The 17119-nt window shown below is 41.8% G+C and overlaps 1 protein-coding gene and 1 non-coding gene across 2 annotated transcripts in view; one reads left to right on the top strand and one right to left on the bottom strand.

Annotated features, from left to right (window-relative positions):
- LOC128124651 (transmembrane protein 180-like) overlaps window positions 1-5581 on the top strand; it is a 29221-nt gene extending 23640 nt beyond the window's left edge. The window contains exon 6 of the mRNA XM_052761192.1: window positions 5449-5581. Coding sequence (XP_052617152.1) covers window positions 5449-5581 — 133 coding nt within the window. The remainder of the gene's footprint in view (window positions 1-5448) is intronic.
- A 5939-nt stretch (window positions 5582-11520) lies between these two features.
- Window positions 11521-11627, bottom strand: LOC128095770 (U6 spliceosomal RNA). Its single transcript, XR_008213375.1, has one exon. It is a non-coding gene; the product is annotated as a U6 spliceosomal RNA (small nuclear RNA).
- Window positions 11628-17119: the final 5492 nt, after the last annotated feature.

Here is a 17119-nt window from a genome sequence, read left to right as displayed (position 1 = left end):
CAACATCTACAGGACATCACTTTCTGTCTATAAGCAAATAAAAGGCTTTCTACTCAAGTCTAACCAAGCTGACTCTCTCGTCTTGGACTTCAAGCTTCTAGATCTGTGGGGGAAAAAATCTGCAATATTGGTCTAGTCTCTAGACTCCTCCCCCATTCCTATCTCTGCTTTGGATATAGGTCTTGCTATATGATGTAGACTGACCTTCGATTTGTGATTTCCTGCCTAAGCCTCCCATGTACTGAGATTATAGACCTGTGCCTCCATGCTCACCCTTAGACAACTATTCGTCTTAGAAGATTGACCTAATGAAAGGAAGTTTCTTCTCTGCTCCCAAGGTAGCAACAGTTTATGTGTGGGTTTTCCTGACTAGGTCAAAAGAGACTATCCTGCCAGGTAGATCTGAAGTTTCTTTGGCCCTTTCCAACCTGAGCATGCCTTTCCTCATCAGGGATGTGCACTGATACTGACTTGGCTTACAACTCCATAGATAGGATTGCTTGTTTTTATGACTGGCAATAAAAGTTATTTCATGGATGCAGACCCAGTAATTTCATGCCTTTAGAGATGATCTCAACCGGGAAAAGGAGAGTAGAGAGGAGGCAGGCTTAACTTAAGCTTTGTGATTAGGAAGAGTCTAAGTGTAATAGAATTTGAGACGCCAGTATGACAACCTGTATTATACCCCTTTTACTTCATAGAGCTAACTTTGCAAATGGCTTAGCAGGTGTAAGTTAAGAAAATAAGGTGTACCAGATGGTAATATTTGGGATATTATTAGCTATAGTTAGGTAGTTATTTTTTCTTTTGAAAGAAGAAAATCATGAAAGAAAATGGAGCCCATGAAATTTTCTCATAAGGAGAAGAGAAATATCATAATTACATTCTAAAATTAAATACATTTGTTTATGGTTTCTTTGCTTCTGCTAGAAGGTAAGGCTTGTTGAGTGCCAAGATTATTATTTGCTCTGCATCCCAAGAACCTAATGCAGCAAATGTGCTGTAAATATTTGGTGAAAAAAGCATAAACACAGCTTATGAGTGAATAAATGAATGAATTAATGAGTGAGTACATGTGCCATGGTGTAAGTGTAGAGGTCAGAGGACAACTTGTGGGAGTCACTTCTGTCTTTCGACTGTGTGTATTCCCAGGATCAAATGTGGCTCACTGAGCCATCCTGCCTGCCTTAAGAATTATTTTTTTATGCTGGAGATTCATTCAAAATGTTGATATCTTACTTACTGTTCTATCACTGTGAAGAGACACCATGATAAAGGCAACTCATAAAAGGAAGCGTTTAACTGGGGGCTTGCTTACAGTTTCAGAGGGTGAGTCCATGATCAACATGGTGGGGAGCATGGCAGCAGGCAGGCAGGCATGGTGCTGGAGCAGTAGCTGAGAGTTTACATCTGATCTGCAAGATGGAGGCAGAGAGTGAGCCCTGGACCTGGCCTGGGCTTTTGAAACTTCAAACACCGCCACTGACACACCTCCTTCAACAAGGCCACACCTCTCAATCCTTTCTGACAGTCCACCAACTAACTGGGAAACAGACCTTGAAATATATGAGCCTGTGGGGGGGGGCACTTTCATTCAAACCACTACAGTTAGTAGGAAATGAGGGGTGAGGTCATTCCAACAGCAAACTAGCCTAATTAGTCAATGGGTTAAAAAAAATCCATATTCCAGTAGAGAGAGGAGAATAAATTCTCTAAAATTATGTCCTTGACTTGGAATAAACTTCCAGGAGAAAGAAGAAATCTTGAGAAAGTAGAAGAAGCCAGGCATGGTGGATGCCTGTTATCCCAGAAGGATTGCCCCAAGTTTGAGGCAGTCTGATCAATGTAGCAAGCTCCAGGCCAGCTGCAGAAAAACCCTGTTTTGAGGAAATAAAAGAACCTGAAAGACAAATCTTTGAAGAGCTTCGAGACAGCCTGTGAGGTAATGGGGACTCACAGGTACTTTGGGAAGTGTGAAGCCATTCAGTGATTGCAAGAAAAGCTCAAGTGTGCGCATAGACCCCCAGCAGGGTAGTTGCCAGGTTGTTAGATTCATTGGAATGATTGTTCCTCTGCTGCCTTTGCACATGTCGCCTATGGGGTGTGTGTGTGTGTGTGTGTGTGTGTGTGTGTGTGTGTGTGTGTGTTACATGCATGTGCATGTGCAGGTACACATGCATGAAGGCCAGAGGAGGATGTTGGCTGTCCTCCTATATCACTCAGTACTACTTTGAGACAGAGCTTCTCATTAAACCTGACCTCTGGCTGTTAGCCGGAAAGCCCCATCCATCCACCTCACCCCCAAACCTCAGCACTGGGTTACAGGTATGAGTAGCTATGCCCAGCTTTTTTGTTCATTTTTACATGGTGCTGGCGTGCAAACTCAGGTCCCCATGCTTGACAAGCACGTACTCATTACCTACAGAGCCATCCCTCCAGCCTTTCTGAGCCTAAGTCAGCATGCTCACGAGAGGCTTTGACTCTGCAAATCATCACAGGTGTTCTCCAGACCCTTCTCTCCAGGGAAACAGGAGAAAAAAGACAGTTCCATCACAGAGGTGGAAAATCTCCCAGAGAGAGCCCCTGGCAGCTGGAGTCCAATTTCTTGATATTTCTGAAGCTGGAATCTGTTATAACTAGAGAATGCTGAAGGATAATGGGCTCCTGTTGCTAATGAAACACTGAGATCAGAACACAGAGGTGCCTCTGCCAAGCAGAAACCAGCCTTTTCATAAAGCACATATTGTAATAATTATGCGACTAGCAAGCAGCTCTTAGCTGTGCCCCCTCTCTAAAGGCTTGATTAGGCCACTTCCCTTCTCTCTTTTATTAGAGGCATGACTCTCTTTCAAAGTGGACTTAGGTTTCCATTACCTCTTGGCGTTTTGCAGCCATTGTCTCCCCTCTACTGTGTCATGTGGCTCAAATCAACGAACAGTCAAGGTTGGCAAGCGGTGCCTCACGCTTATAAGCACCCACAGCCTCAAGTTCAAAAGCACAGTCATGACCTTGTGCTCTCATTCTGGAAATCTGTGCTCAGCTGTTTCAAACCTCTTTGTCTTAATCGGTTGTGGCCAATTACGTACCACCTTCACCCAGCACGATCAAAGCAGCTAATTTATAGTAATGTGGGCGTAAGTGCCAGCTGGAAAGGCATGGTTTCCGGCCGCTGTGGCTACAAGTGGCAGACATGTAATGCAGGCTAGCCTCAACAGGGACCTCCTGGTGTTGTGTGAAAAGTCCAGTAGAGCTGGATCTCAAATGATGTCAGGAGCCTTTGACCTCTCTGTTTAGGCTTCAAGTTTTTACCACTCGGTAGCCACACAGCTCCCAGGTTTACTGACTGAGCAGCTCCAGGCTGTGAATAAATATACACCTTTGACCCAGTAGCACATCCGAAGTCCCCAGGCAGGTCCTGAGAGGTACCATGTGAGTCACATGCCTATCACTGAGGCAGTAGTGATCACATAGGCATAACTTCCTCTGATGAGATTTGGATAATATCTGGATGTTGGGCCGGGCGGCGGTGGTGCACGCCTTCAATCCCAGCACTCGGGGGGCAGAGCCAGGCAGATCTTTGTGAATTTGAGGCCAGCCTGGTCTACAGAGCAAGATCCAGGACAGGCACCAAAACTACACAGAGAAACCCTGTCTTGAAAAATTAAAAAATAAAAATAAAAAAGAAAATCTGGATGTTGGGGTTGGAGTAGGGCAGTTAGGCCCCACCAAGTCTTTTTTTTTTTAATCATTGATTTATTTTTATTTTATATGCACTGATGTTTTGCCTGCATGTGTGTCTGTGTGAGGGTGTCAGATTTCCTGGAACTGGAGTTACAGACAGTTGTGAGCTGCCATGTGGGTGCTGGGAATTGAACTCAGGTCCTCTGGAAGAATAGCCAGTGCTCTTAACCACTAAGTCATCTCTCCAGCCTCTCCCACCAAGTCTTAAGGCCAGAGACAGGTCTCCTATGGAAGAGGGGAGAGGATTTTTCTTATATTTATTTTTGATTGCAAGCCTAGCCTTTAACAGCTCCTGCCCGAGAGGATTTTTTTAATTCATCAATCGTATTTTATTTTTGGTATTTATTATACCTGGGTATAGTGTATTTTTTACATTAATTTCTACATTTTTGTTGGTTTGAAATGTAATCATTATAAAATTAAGTTACATCACTTGAAGTCTGTGAAACTGGGAGAACAGTCTTGAGTTTCTGCATTTAGCCCTCGGTCCACAGAGGATTTTTCTCAAATGAGGGAATTCTGGGACAACAAAATACCACATGCTTCTAGAAATGAAGTTTTCCACAGCGCATTTGGGCAGAGTAGCAATAAGCCCACTGTCTGGATGCAGTGAGTAGTCTCAGCTGCTGCCCTTGGCGCTGGTGGTTGTCTCAGTACCCTAGAAGAAGCAGAAAACTGGAAGTGGGTGAGTAGCAGTCAATTATTGGACCATGTAGGAGTCAAGGTGAAGGGCAGGTTTAATGAGTGAGGATTCAGAGGGATAGCCACACCTAACAAATGTAACCAGAGCTGAGTACCAAGAACATTTCATGGCAAGGTTTTTAGAGGGGAGGTTGATATGGCTGGAATGCTTGCATATGATTCCAGACAGAAGCCTTCTAGCTGACATGTTTGCATTTTTTCAGAACTGTTTATATGCTTTTTCTGAGAAGCCTTTTCTAGGCTCCACTTGCCAAGAATAGGTAAACCTTCTGACAGAGGGTTCTTGTCTGTCACCCTGAGAAATTCTACCATAACACTTTTATAGCCATCATATGTACTAGAAATGAATGTCCAAACCCACCCACTTTGTTTAAAGTTTGGCAGATATTTCAAGACTGAAGGCCTTCGAGGATGCATATATCTCTGTAGCTCAGACAGACCTTGAAACTTTCAGTCCTCTTGCCTCAGCTTTCCAGGAGCTGTGAGCAACTAGACCATCAGGCCCAGCAATATAATTCTCCATTGTTTTTCTTTCAGACAAGGTCTTGCTTGCTGTGCAGTCAGTCCTAGGTTGGCCTGGGACTGCCTATGTAGCCCAGGCTAGCTTCAAGCCCACAGTCTTCCTACCTCAGCTTCCTGAGGGCTGGGATTGCAAGCATACACTACCATGTCTAGCCTGAGGGTCCACTGAAAGCCTGCTTCGTGCCTCGACTCTGTTCTCTGTCCACCCACACATGGCATGTGGTTCTGTGTCACAGAGGCAACAGTTGTCAGCAGGGACTGTAATCACAAGTTCACATGTCCCCTTCCTTTCCTATGTGCATCTGGAAGGAAGGAATTACTCAGGTGCTTGAAAGGATCAAAATCACACAACACAATGTCCCATTCTTGATAAATGAGCTAGTAGGTAAAAATGTCACTGAATACCATGTGTTAAATAGCTTTGAATTAATAGGAAAAGAAGCTGCTAGGGGAAAATTAACTGTTGTACGTCTTCTCCCCTAGAATACTTTTAGATCTTCAAGACACCATGTTTAGTTTGGTTTGTGTGGTCCCGCTGGGCATCGCCATGGTGCAGATTCTGACTTGGAGCTCCTTCTCCATCAGGAACAGAGCAGACTACTCAGGGACTGTGTAAGCACAGCGGCCGGCCGTGCTGGGCGGTGGTTGCAACGCTGCTTCAAGTGCCTGTCAGTTCTTACAGGTTATGCTGTGCTCAAAGGCAAAACTAATCTTTACACCCTCTCGTTTGTTTAAAAACCAAAGCAAATAAAACAAAACCTGACGGCGTGTTTTGAGAGCTTTTTGACTCTCTAAGTGACAGCCTCTGCGTGGGCTGTTTCCTGGCATTCTTACAGCCTGGGACCTGCAACTCGTCACCACTGGACTGCCTTGTGTTCCTAGAGCCCGCTGGTCAGTGCACACCACGGCTTAAAAGTTCTTCAAACCTCATATTGCTTCCTTGACAGATTTTGTGAAAAGACAGCATTCTCCCTTCTTTTTTCTACTGGGGCTAGGACTCTTTTATGTGTTAGGCAAATGTTCTACCACTGAGCTACGTTTAAAATTTTTTTTTTTAAATTTTGTGTCAGGGTTTCATTAAGTGGTCCAGGCTCACTTTGAACTCACATTGCAACCCTGGCCGGCACTGAACTAGCCATCCTCCCATTTCAGCCTCCCAAGTAGTTGGGATTACAGACCTGTGCCACCAAGAACAGGCCTCCTCCACACCTTTCCCATCAACACTGTATTACCATTGTCTGCATATTTTTCTGTGATGAAAAGCCATGAAGGTCACTACACTCCTTGATTTGGAAATGTGTTACAAAACTATTACAGTGAAAACACCATAGTGATGGTACAAAAGCAGACACATCAACCATCAGAACAGGACCAAAAGCCTAGAAATAACCACCACAGTTATAGTGAACTGATTTTTCAACAAGGAGCGCAAAAACACAGTGGGAAAAGGTCAGCGTCTTCAATAAATTGATGTCAAGAAAATGCTACATATGGCAGAATGAAATTTGACCCTCATCACACACCAAATATAGAAGTCAAGTAGAAATAAAGCCTCAAATATAAGATTCAATACTGTAAAGCCACTGAAGAAAAACACAGAGGATAAAGAAACGGGATTATATAAGACTGAAAAGTTTATATAATCAGAGTGAAGAGACATCACACACACTGGGAGAAAGTACTTGCAAACCGTACACCCAAGAAGGGACTGACATCTAAAACATGTAACAAATTCAACCCTAATGTACAAAAACAAACACACTGATTTAAAAATGTACAAAGGAGCCGGGTGTGGTGATGCACACCTTTGATCCTAGCACTTGGAGGCAGAAGCAGGCGGATCTTTGTGAGTTTGAGGCCAGCCTGCTCTATAAAGCAAGTTCTAAGCCAGCCAGGACTACACAGTGAAAGAGAGAAAAAAAAATCCGTATTTAATATAAAAGAGTGATGGTTATCTTCACTGTCAGTTTAATTGGATTAGGAGTCACCTAGGAGACGTGCTTCTTAGTGGTCTGTGAGGGTGTTTCCAGAGGGGTATAGCTGGGGGAGGAAGAACCACGTTGAGTGTGGGCACAGCACCGTCCTGGTCTGGATTCCCAGCCCGAGTACAAAGGGAGAGATAAGAAGGTTACAGCACCATCATTCATCTCTGCTTCCTGAGGTGACACCGTGTGACCAGCTGCCTCACAGTCCCTCCTCTGCCGTGATTCTGCCCTCTCAAATTATGAGTCAGTATAAACTTTTCAACCTGTAAGTTGCTTTCTGTTAGATATTTGGTCACAGCATCAGGAAAAGTAACCATCAGTGAAACTTTATTATAAATTTTGCAACATGATTTATAGCAAATAATAAAATTTATCAGGGGTTGTGGGGGAGTGGGGTCTAAGTCAGTGGTAGACTTAGCATATATGAGGTCTCCTAATTTCTCCAGCACACAAATAAATTAATTCAGTTAGATGTAACTTTTTTTTTTTTTGAGACAGGGTTTTAGTTTGTATTCCAGACTGCCTGGAACTTGCTATGTAGTACAGTCTGTCCTCAAATCTAATGGCAGTCTTCCTGTCACAGCCTATTGGGTATTGGGATATAGACATGAACCATCACACCTGAATGACTGTATCATTTATTGTAAATTGTACACACAGAAACTTTTACTGTGATCTGCTCTTTCTTACAGATTCTGCTCTAAATTTTTAAAAGTTTGTGTGAGATTGAACTCACGCTCTCATGCTCGAAAGCAAGTGGTTTCCAAGTCTGACTATTTCTCTAACTGCACTGTAGGCTTTTATAATCTGTAAAACAATTACAAAATCAAGGCTGTTTTGGACAGTGTTAAGAAAATGAAAATGTAATCCACAAACTGCAAGGCAATGTCTACAAAATGCCTAGTGATAAAGGACTTTTTTGGAACAATAAAAGGCTCCAAATGGCAGTTGAAAATGACGATTTCATTTAAAAACATAAAAATTTGAATAGATACTTCATCAAAGAAGACACATAGTACCTGGAAAGGTGCTTAATATTATTAGCCATTAGGAAATGTGAAACAAAATAATAATAGCAAAAGATAACATTGTATAAGATCAGAATCACTGAAATAGAGTGAATAAACCAAATGCTGAGAAGGATTTGGGTTTCCCTAACACACACATTCTTAGTATGAATTAAGCTGATATAGATGCTTTGAAAAATGGGAAGTTTTCTTGTAAGGAAATACACATTTCACATTTGATCTAGAAATCTCACTGTTAACTTGCCCAAGAAAAATGAAAATTCATGTTCATACACAACACATATATAAATCCTTATGGTGGCTTCATTCATATATCAAAAATAATGGAAACAACCCAACTGCCCTCTGACTGGTAAATTGATACATAATTGTGGTACATCTACATCATGGATTATTTTGCAGCAATACAAAGGATATTTACTGAATGTCAAGTACTTAAATCCAAGAAGCCAGATGCAAAATACAATGTATTGTGTGATTCCATTTGCAGGATATCCTGGAGAATGCAAGCATGTCAGTGCAGAAGACACAGACGTGGCTGCTATAGCCTACAGTTGGGTGTTGATTGCAGAGGGGCACAGGAATTTTTTTTAGGTAGGGTATATTTTGTATCTTAATTTTGGTGGTGGACACACAATTGAATATATTTATCAAAATTCATGAATTATACACGAAAGACAACAAATTATCTTTAAAAACATAAAGGTGATGGTAGCACTTGTTCTCATTGTGTTCTTGAAGGTGACCTTGCTGTAATCTCACAGATGCCATCAGGAAATGTTACTATTGCTTCTGGATTACCACAGCAGACTGTATAAAATATCTCATGACTCTCAGATACGTTTTGTTAGATGCATCATTGCTTCTGTCGAAGACCCTGCCTCTGTCTTCTCTTTGTGAACCATACTGAAAGCTCCATGTTTATAGACTTCTGAAGTAGTACACCTGGAAGATTTCTGCAAACCTGCATTTTAACCAACACCAGCGTGGTGCTAGTGTGTGGAGGCCTGTCCATAGCACTGGGAGGCAGCAGAACGTTGAGGCGATGAAGGTATTGTCTAAGACTGGCAGGTTAAGATCTTGTCTCACCCCTTTGGCAGTGGAAAGTTGTGGTGCCTTGCAGGTTGATGCAGGAAAAAGGAGGGAATAAGAGAAACTCTTTCACCAGAGTCATGAGGATTAAAAGAAAGGACACACATAAGACACTCAGCACGGTGCCTGGCACCAAGTACATGCTGTCACTGTTTTAAGTGACAGGTGGTACCCACACAGCAATGTGGGAAGGGACTCTTTTTCTGTATGAGTAGGCTGTGACCTAGATCTAGAATTCCATGAGTCAGAAATATGTCTTTTTCCATGTTCATGTCTTGAGTTCTTCCCGGATGCTTCACAATGGACTGGGCAAACTTCATACTATGAAACAGCAGATGGAGTATGCATGCATGTGTGCCTGCCTGTCTGCATGTGATACACATGTATGACAAAAGTAAAGGATTTTATTTTGTGTCAAATTGTGTGATCATTTGTCCAATACAGTTCTTATAATAACACCATCTCACTTAGAAACTTTGTCACAGTTATGTGCTATTTGGAGTTGATTATTTCCCATTCTATGAGTGTTATGGAACTCTGAAATGGTGAGACTTATTTTCAAGGTATGTGGGAAAACACTTTTCCACTTCTCTTGTGGATTGTGTAAGGGCAGACACATGTATATTAAAATTTGAGGAAATGGTCAAGGAGTCATGATTCACTAATGAAAGTAAGCATGCGATCCTATACCTTTGTGCATGAGTGGTTTTATTAATTACCATTTTGTGTGGATGTGTGTGTACATGTGTGTGAGGGTGCACATGCATGTGTTTGTATACTCATGAAGGCCAGAGGTCAGTATTGAGTGTTTTCTCCATTGCTTGCCACCTTCCATCTGTCATCTCATTTATCTATCTATCTATCTATCTATCTATCTATCTATCTATCTACCTATCTATCATCTATCTATCTACCTACCTATCTTCTATCTATCTATCTATCTATCTATCTATCTATCTATCATCTATCTATCTATCTATCTATCTATCTACCTACCTATCATCTATTTATCTATCTACCTACCTATCTTCTATCTATCTATCTATCTATCTATCTATCTATCTATCTATCTATCTATCTATCTATCTACCGACCTATCTATCATCTATCTACCTATCATCTATCTATCTATCTACCTATCTATCATCCATCTATCTACCTATCTACTATCTATCTACCTTTCTACCTATCTATCTACTGATCAATTGATCTATTGATCTATCTGACGAAGAATCCCTCACTGAACCTGGAGATTGTCATTTCAAATAGCCTAGCTGGTGGGTAAACCTCAGGGACCTTGTGCATCCCTGGTGCTGGATCCCAGGCATATACTGTTATGCCTGACTTTTTATGTGTTTCTTAAGGATCAAACTCAGATTCTTATGCTTGCAAGGCAAACAGTTTACCAACTGAGCCATCACCCCTGCCCCTGATTTACCATTTATACAAATAAAATTGTTGAGGTTATAGATTTTCCATGAGCATGTGAAAAGCATAATGAAAGTGACTAGACTTTATGTTTCCTGTGTCCTGGTGCAAATGTTCATTTGTTTTTTATGATAAAACTGGAATAGGGCAGCCGAGTGGTGGTGGCGCATGCCTTTAATCCCAGCACTTGGGAGGCAGAGGCAAGCGGATCTCTGTGAGTTTGAGGCCAGCCTGGGCTACAGAGTGAGTTCCAGGAAAGGCGCCAAAGCTACACAGAGAAACCCTGTCTCGAGAAAAAAAAAAAAGGTGGGATAGGGCAAGATAAATTCACATGGAGTATGGAAGTTGACAGATGAATGGATAAACAAAATGTTTATTTAAATGTATGTATACATATTTGTGTTTGAATTTTACTCAGCCTTAGGCATGACATTCTGACACATGCTACAATATAGATAAATTTTAAATACATTATACAGAGTGAAATGCCAACCGTAGAAGAAATCTTTGATATCATTTATGTGAAACACTTGGAATCAAATTCCTAAAGACAGAAAGTAGAATGGCAGTTGTCAAGGTGTGAGGGGAGGAAAGATGTCAAGTGAGTGGTCAACAGCTGGAGAGTTTTAATTTGAAAGCATGAAAAACTGTAGCGATGGATGGTGGTAAGGGTCACATATGCAAATTTCCACTCTTTCAAAAAAGCCTTTATTTTGTTTGTGCAAGTGTCTGTGTCTTAAGTCTGTGTGTACATGTACTAGGATACACATGTGGGGGTCAGAGGACAACTTGCAGAAGTTGGTTTCTTCCTTCCACCGTGTGGGTGCTGGGGGCTAAAGTCGGAAGGCCCAGCTTAGTGGCAAACACTTATCTGCCGAGCCATCTATCCAGCCTGAAATAATAGTAATAATAATAATAATAATAATAATAATAATAATAATAAATAATGATAATATAATAAAATTTTCTCCTCCTACTTGTTCTCCTTTTTGAAAATGGCCATGTACCTTGTCTTTAAAGTTAAAACTATGGAACACTCCTTAGATTTTCATGTCACCCTTGTGCAGAGAGTTTGCTAATCCTCTCTTTGGTTCCAGTTTGAGTGTATGTGCTGCCAAAGTGAGAGATCTGCCTGCCTCTGCCTCCTGAGTGCTGGGATTTAAGACATGTGCCACCACCTCCCAGCCTGTGTTTAATTTTTTAAAAGAGACAATGTCTTGTTATTTACCTCACTTTGGTCTAGAACTCACTATGTAGCCCATATGGACTTTGACTCACAAGCTTCTGCCTCAGCCTTGAAAGTGCTGGGGTTTCAGACATGCACCACCATTCCTGCTTCATGGTGGGTTTGGTTTTTATGATTCTCTGATTCTCTGATTCTCTCTCTCTCTCTCTCTCTCTCTCTCTCTCTCTCTCTCTCTCTCTCTCTCTGTCTCTCTCTCTCTCTCTCTTTCTGTGTGTGTGTGTATGTGTCTCTGTGTGTGTGTGTGTGTGTGTGTGTGTGTGTGTGTGTTTTGAGGCAGGGTCTCATGGAGCCCTTCTCAAACTTGCTATGTAGCCAAGGATGACCCTGGATTTTGGAGGTGTGGTTGTAGATTGTGTGCACGTTTGTGGAGGTCGGGGGACAACCTTGGGTGTTGTTATTCCAACCCAGGCATTGTCTGCCTTTTTGTTTTTTTCTTAAAGATGTGGTCTCAAATTGACCTGGGACCAGTGTCTCTGTCTCCCTAGTGATGAGGCTACAAGCATGAGCTATGCTGCTTTTTAAAAAAAAAAGTGGGTTCTGGGTATGAGACTTAGGGGCTCATGGTTGCAAGGAAAACACTTCACTATCTTCTCAGTGTGACCTTGAACTTCTTGTCCTCTTGCCTTCCCCTTTGAGTGCTGGGATTACAGGTATGCACTGCCATGTCCTGTGTACTGAAGCTCTAAACCAGGACTTCATGTATTCTGGGCAAACATTGAGCTACATCCCTAGTCTCGGTCAGTTAATGTGGTATCGAGGATTGCACCTCACACTTTTCATGCCTTCTAGGTGAGCATGGTATCAGCTGAGCCACAGCCCAAGCCCCAACTAAGCCTCAACCCAGGCCTCATTCTCCCTCACCTCCAACAATGAGTTTTACTCACAATAAGCATGAGGAAGATCCTAGGCTTATTATAAAAGAAGCCCAGATTATATGTGGCTATTAAAAAACGAATCACAGTTTTCTCCAGAGAAGAGAGATGATTCTGTATGATTTCTGGGCTGGTTACCCAAGCATCCTCGTTCATCAAAATGTTCTTCCTTATTTCTGACCACTCTGTAGTTGTGCTAAAATAAAGCAGTGGCCTTTACCATACCAGCAGACATGTGGTTATTCAGCAGCCAAGTATACAGACTCTTCTAGATAACTCTTGTTTTGTACATGCAAATTTGTTCTACTAGAAAATATTTAGATTTTAAAAATGTTTTAAAAGCATTCTCATGGTCCAGGACAACATTTTTTCTGTCTCATATGAGATACAAGTTTGAATACTCACAAAATAAGGTTTTATAGTTTCGAAGTAAATGTATCAAAATGAGGTGTCATAAAGTTATATTGTGAATTGAGGGGAGAGCGAGCAATCACTCAAAAGACCAAACCCACATATGTACAAGAGAGAGCAATTAAGAAGCCATATAAGAGTTGCTTTGAAAGTGCATTTAAAACAAGATGAAAGATCTCTGGACCTTTGAAAATGCCCCAGAAACAATGAAAACAAGAACTTTCTCCTTTTACCAGACTTCTGACTCATAAACCCACTTAAAAGGTCCATATTTATTTTATATATATGTAATATATATGTATATATATGCCACATGTATCCCTTCAAGCTTAGACCATTTTATGTTCAGTCTTTTTTGAATCTCAGAAGGCATTGGAGCTAGGCATTGTGGTACAAGCCTGTAATCTCAGTACTTGGGAGGTAGAGGCAGGAAGAGCATCTTGAGCTACACAGTGACACTATTCAAAAACCAAGGGCTGGGGATAAAGCTCACTGGTAGAGTACTTGCCTAGTATGTACAGGGCTCTGGATTTAACCTCCAACCTTGCCGAAGGAAAAAGTTCCAGAAGTAGTCTTACACAATACGGTGTAAGAATAGATGTGGAAAACTGAGTGACATGGAAGGTAAATTGAAATAGTAAATTTCCTGAAGTTTCTCTGATTCTCATTTGACACAAGTTGTATCACCATCAAAATGAATTTATTTATGACCCATCACATTGAATCCCCTTATATCATGGAGAAACCATCTTTAAAAGGATCACTTAAGCAGCACATTAAACATAGAATTTTATGGATCCATTTGGCACAGCCTGCAATTTACCTGAGTATCAAGTTGATAGCTAACTTAGTGGACTCCTCTTGTGGGTGGCTAAGTGGAAAATAATGGCTGTACATTCCTGGGACTGCTCAAGGGCCTGTCCGAGGATAGGGGGGTTGATTTCAGATGCTCCAATAATAACCATCATTTGATTGCTGACTGACTGTAGGGCACGGTGCTAACCTTTATAGTTTTATTCAAAATCGTATGACCATGATTGCACATTCTAAAAGGTTCTGAGAAACACCCCATTTCTGTTTCTGTAGTCACCTCCCCTAAATGACAGTCTCATACCTACCTCAGTTTATGTCAGCAATGTTAGCAGAAGTACAAAGAAAGGAAATTTGCACATACTCAGCAATATTTGCTATAGTCTATGGGTGCACCTATAGCCCAGCAGGAGCTTGGGCAACTTAGAGGATGTCAAAAGGAGAGCCACAAAGACACTCTTCTGTAGAGCAGCTTGCCCTGAAGAGCCCCGCTTCCTACTCCCAGTTAGACTGTGTTTTTCTAAGGCTTTCTAACAATATACAATTCAATTTTAGTACTCAGCACTTTGTAATTACCCACTCATTTCGTGGTTGCCAGTTGGGTCCACCTCCACACTAGACTGAAAGCTTGAGGGATGTGAATTGCTATGCTTGTTTTGAGTTCTAGCTTTCTAGTCCAGGGCCTGGCATGCTGATGTGCTCAGCAAATATTACTGAGTATGTGGAAGTTTCCTTTCTTTGTACTTCTGCTAACATTGCTGACATAAACTGAGGTAGGTATGAGATTGTCATTTAGGGGAGGGGCTATGCCAATTCAGAATGTTCTTGAAATAGGTGAAGCAACATGCCTGCTACAGAGGCAAAAGGATGAACCAGGCGGGAAAAGTTACATAAACCAGAGAGGCAGGAGACTTTCTTTCTGAAGAGACAAGCATCTCTGAGAAGTGGATAACTTGATTTTGCTGCCTGAATTTGTGATTTTATTTGAATGTTTCATGGTTTTGAATTTTGTATTCCTTATCCTCTGCTCACATCTCCATTGCCTCAGGATAAAATCTCATAAGGTTAGGCATTGCAATATTTTGCTCATTGTTATGAAAAATATGTGACAGAAGCAGTGTAAGGAAGGGAAGGTTTATTCTGAGTCGTGGTTTCAGTCCATCATGGCAGAAAAGGCGTTGTGGCGTAAGCACGAGGCAGTAACTGGTTGTTCACATTGTGGCTGACCAGGACGCAGAGAGCTCAACCTAAATCAGGGCTGGGCTGTAAGCTTCAGAGGACTAGTTCTACGTCTACTTTTGCCAGCCAGACCCCACCCTCAGAGTTTTCCTACTCATCAGTCCCCCACCAACACCTACCACAAACAGCATCATCAACCAGAGAACAAGCGTTCAAAACACTAGCACTACTGTGAGAACTTTCCAGACATGGTAGTTAAACTATCATTCTGGGTCTTAAGAAAATACGCCAGGCAGTGGTGGCGCACGCCTTTAATCCCAGCACTTGTGAGGCAGAGGCAGGCAGATCTTTGTGAGTTCGAGGCCAGCCTGGTCTACAGAGCGAGATCCAGGAAAGGTGCAAAGCTACACACAGAAACCTTGTCTCGAAAAACAAAAAAAATAAAACAAAAAAAAAAAAAAAGAAAATACTTTATGGTGAGACGTAAATCATGTTAGGATAAGCACAATTATGAGAGTGTTGTTTTATAGTTGATAGTGATTTCAGATCATCTGATTATCATAGGTGAATTATAAAATTGGTCAGCTGTATGTGAAGAAAGGGTTGCTGAGAAAAGGATGATTCATCCAAGCTAAAGAGAATAGCAGAGAGGCTGGAGAGATGGCCCAGTGGTTAAGAGTTCTTGCTGTTCTTCCAGAGGACCTGGGTTCAATTCCCAGCACCCATGTTTGGCAGCTCACATCTGCCTATAACTCCAGCTCTCAGGAATCTGGTGTCCTCTTCTGGCCTCTGAGGGCACCCATACAGAGGTGACAAACACAGACACATAAATAAAAATATTAAAAAAAAGAATAGCAGAGAGAGTTCTTACTATGTGTTGAAGTGCTATAATAAGCCTTTTGTATTTGGAGGGGATAGACATGGAGAGGTCAAGTGATCAAGGTCAAGTGGTAAAGGTCAGATTACACAAGCAAGAAGACACAGCTAGACGTCCACACCATGTGGTGTCTCAGGTGCAGTTGCTAAGGTGATGCATCTCCCAGGTGAGCAGTCCTGGGAGGTCTGCAGTGAAGTGTACTGCATGATTTCATGTCTTTATGCTGCTATTTTGTTTTAAATTAAATTTTATGTGTATGTGTATGGGTGTTTTGCCTGTATGCATGTGTGTGTACCGTATGTCTGCCTGGTGCTGGCTGAGGTCAGAAGATGGTGTCAGATCCCCTGGAAATGGGAGTTGCAGATGGTTGTGAGCCACCATGTAGGTGCTGGGAATCAAACCCATGTCCTCTGGAAGAGCAGCAAATGCTCTTAACCACTGAGCTCAGGCTGCTATTTAAAACAAAAACAAAAACAAAAAAATAACCTGTTTTCAGTCTGACCTTAATTTTGAATTTATCTGAGATCAGAATGGTTCTAACTGCAAATGACTGAAGTTTCTAAAAAAAAAAAAATAATAAAATAACCTGTAACACTTCCTACTACTAATAAAAAGGGTTGGATACCATATTAGTCATTATCCCATTCTTATGATAGGAGAATTGAGGAAGTTAATAGAGAAAAAAGTTTGTTTTAATCTCTGGACTTAGTTTGTTGTTTTGTGGTAAGTGCACCAAGATGGGGAGTGTGGAGAGTAAAATTGCTCACCAATGACAGCCAGGGAGAGAGGTTGGAGAGGGGAGAGAAAGGGGGGAAAGAGGGAGGGAGCAAGAAAGAGAAGAAGAGGAGAGAAATGCACACACACACACACACACACACACACACACACACACACACACACACACACTACTGACCTAACTTCCTTCTAGGCCCTGTTTCCAAAAGGTTCTACCACCTCCCAGTAGCACCACAGGCTGGTGACGGATGCTTTAGCACATGGACCTCAGGGAGATATTTAATATCTGAACCATAGCCAGGCGGTGGTAGCACATGCCTTTAATTCCAGCACTCAGGATCAGAGGCGGGCAGATTTCAGAGTTTGAGGCCAGCTTGGTCTACAGAGTGGGTTCCAGGACAGCCAGGGCTACACAGAGAAACCCTGTCTCAAAACAATGACAACAAAATTTGGGCCAAACATACCTTTCCCTGAAGGTGTGCCAAATATTA

Source organism: Peromyscus californicus, unplaced genomic scaffold (assembly GCF_007827085.1).
Source record: "Peromyscus californicus insignis strain IS unplaced genomic scaffold, ASM782708v3 Scaffold_4__1_contigs__length_199733344, whole genome shotgun sequence".
Classification (NCBI taxonomy): Eukaryota; Metazoa; Chordata; class Mammalia; order Rodentia; family Cricetidae; genus Peromyscus; species Peromyscus californicus.
This window is presented reverse-complemented; position numbering and strand designations above follow the sequence as displayed.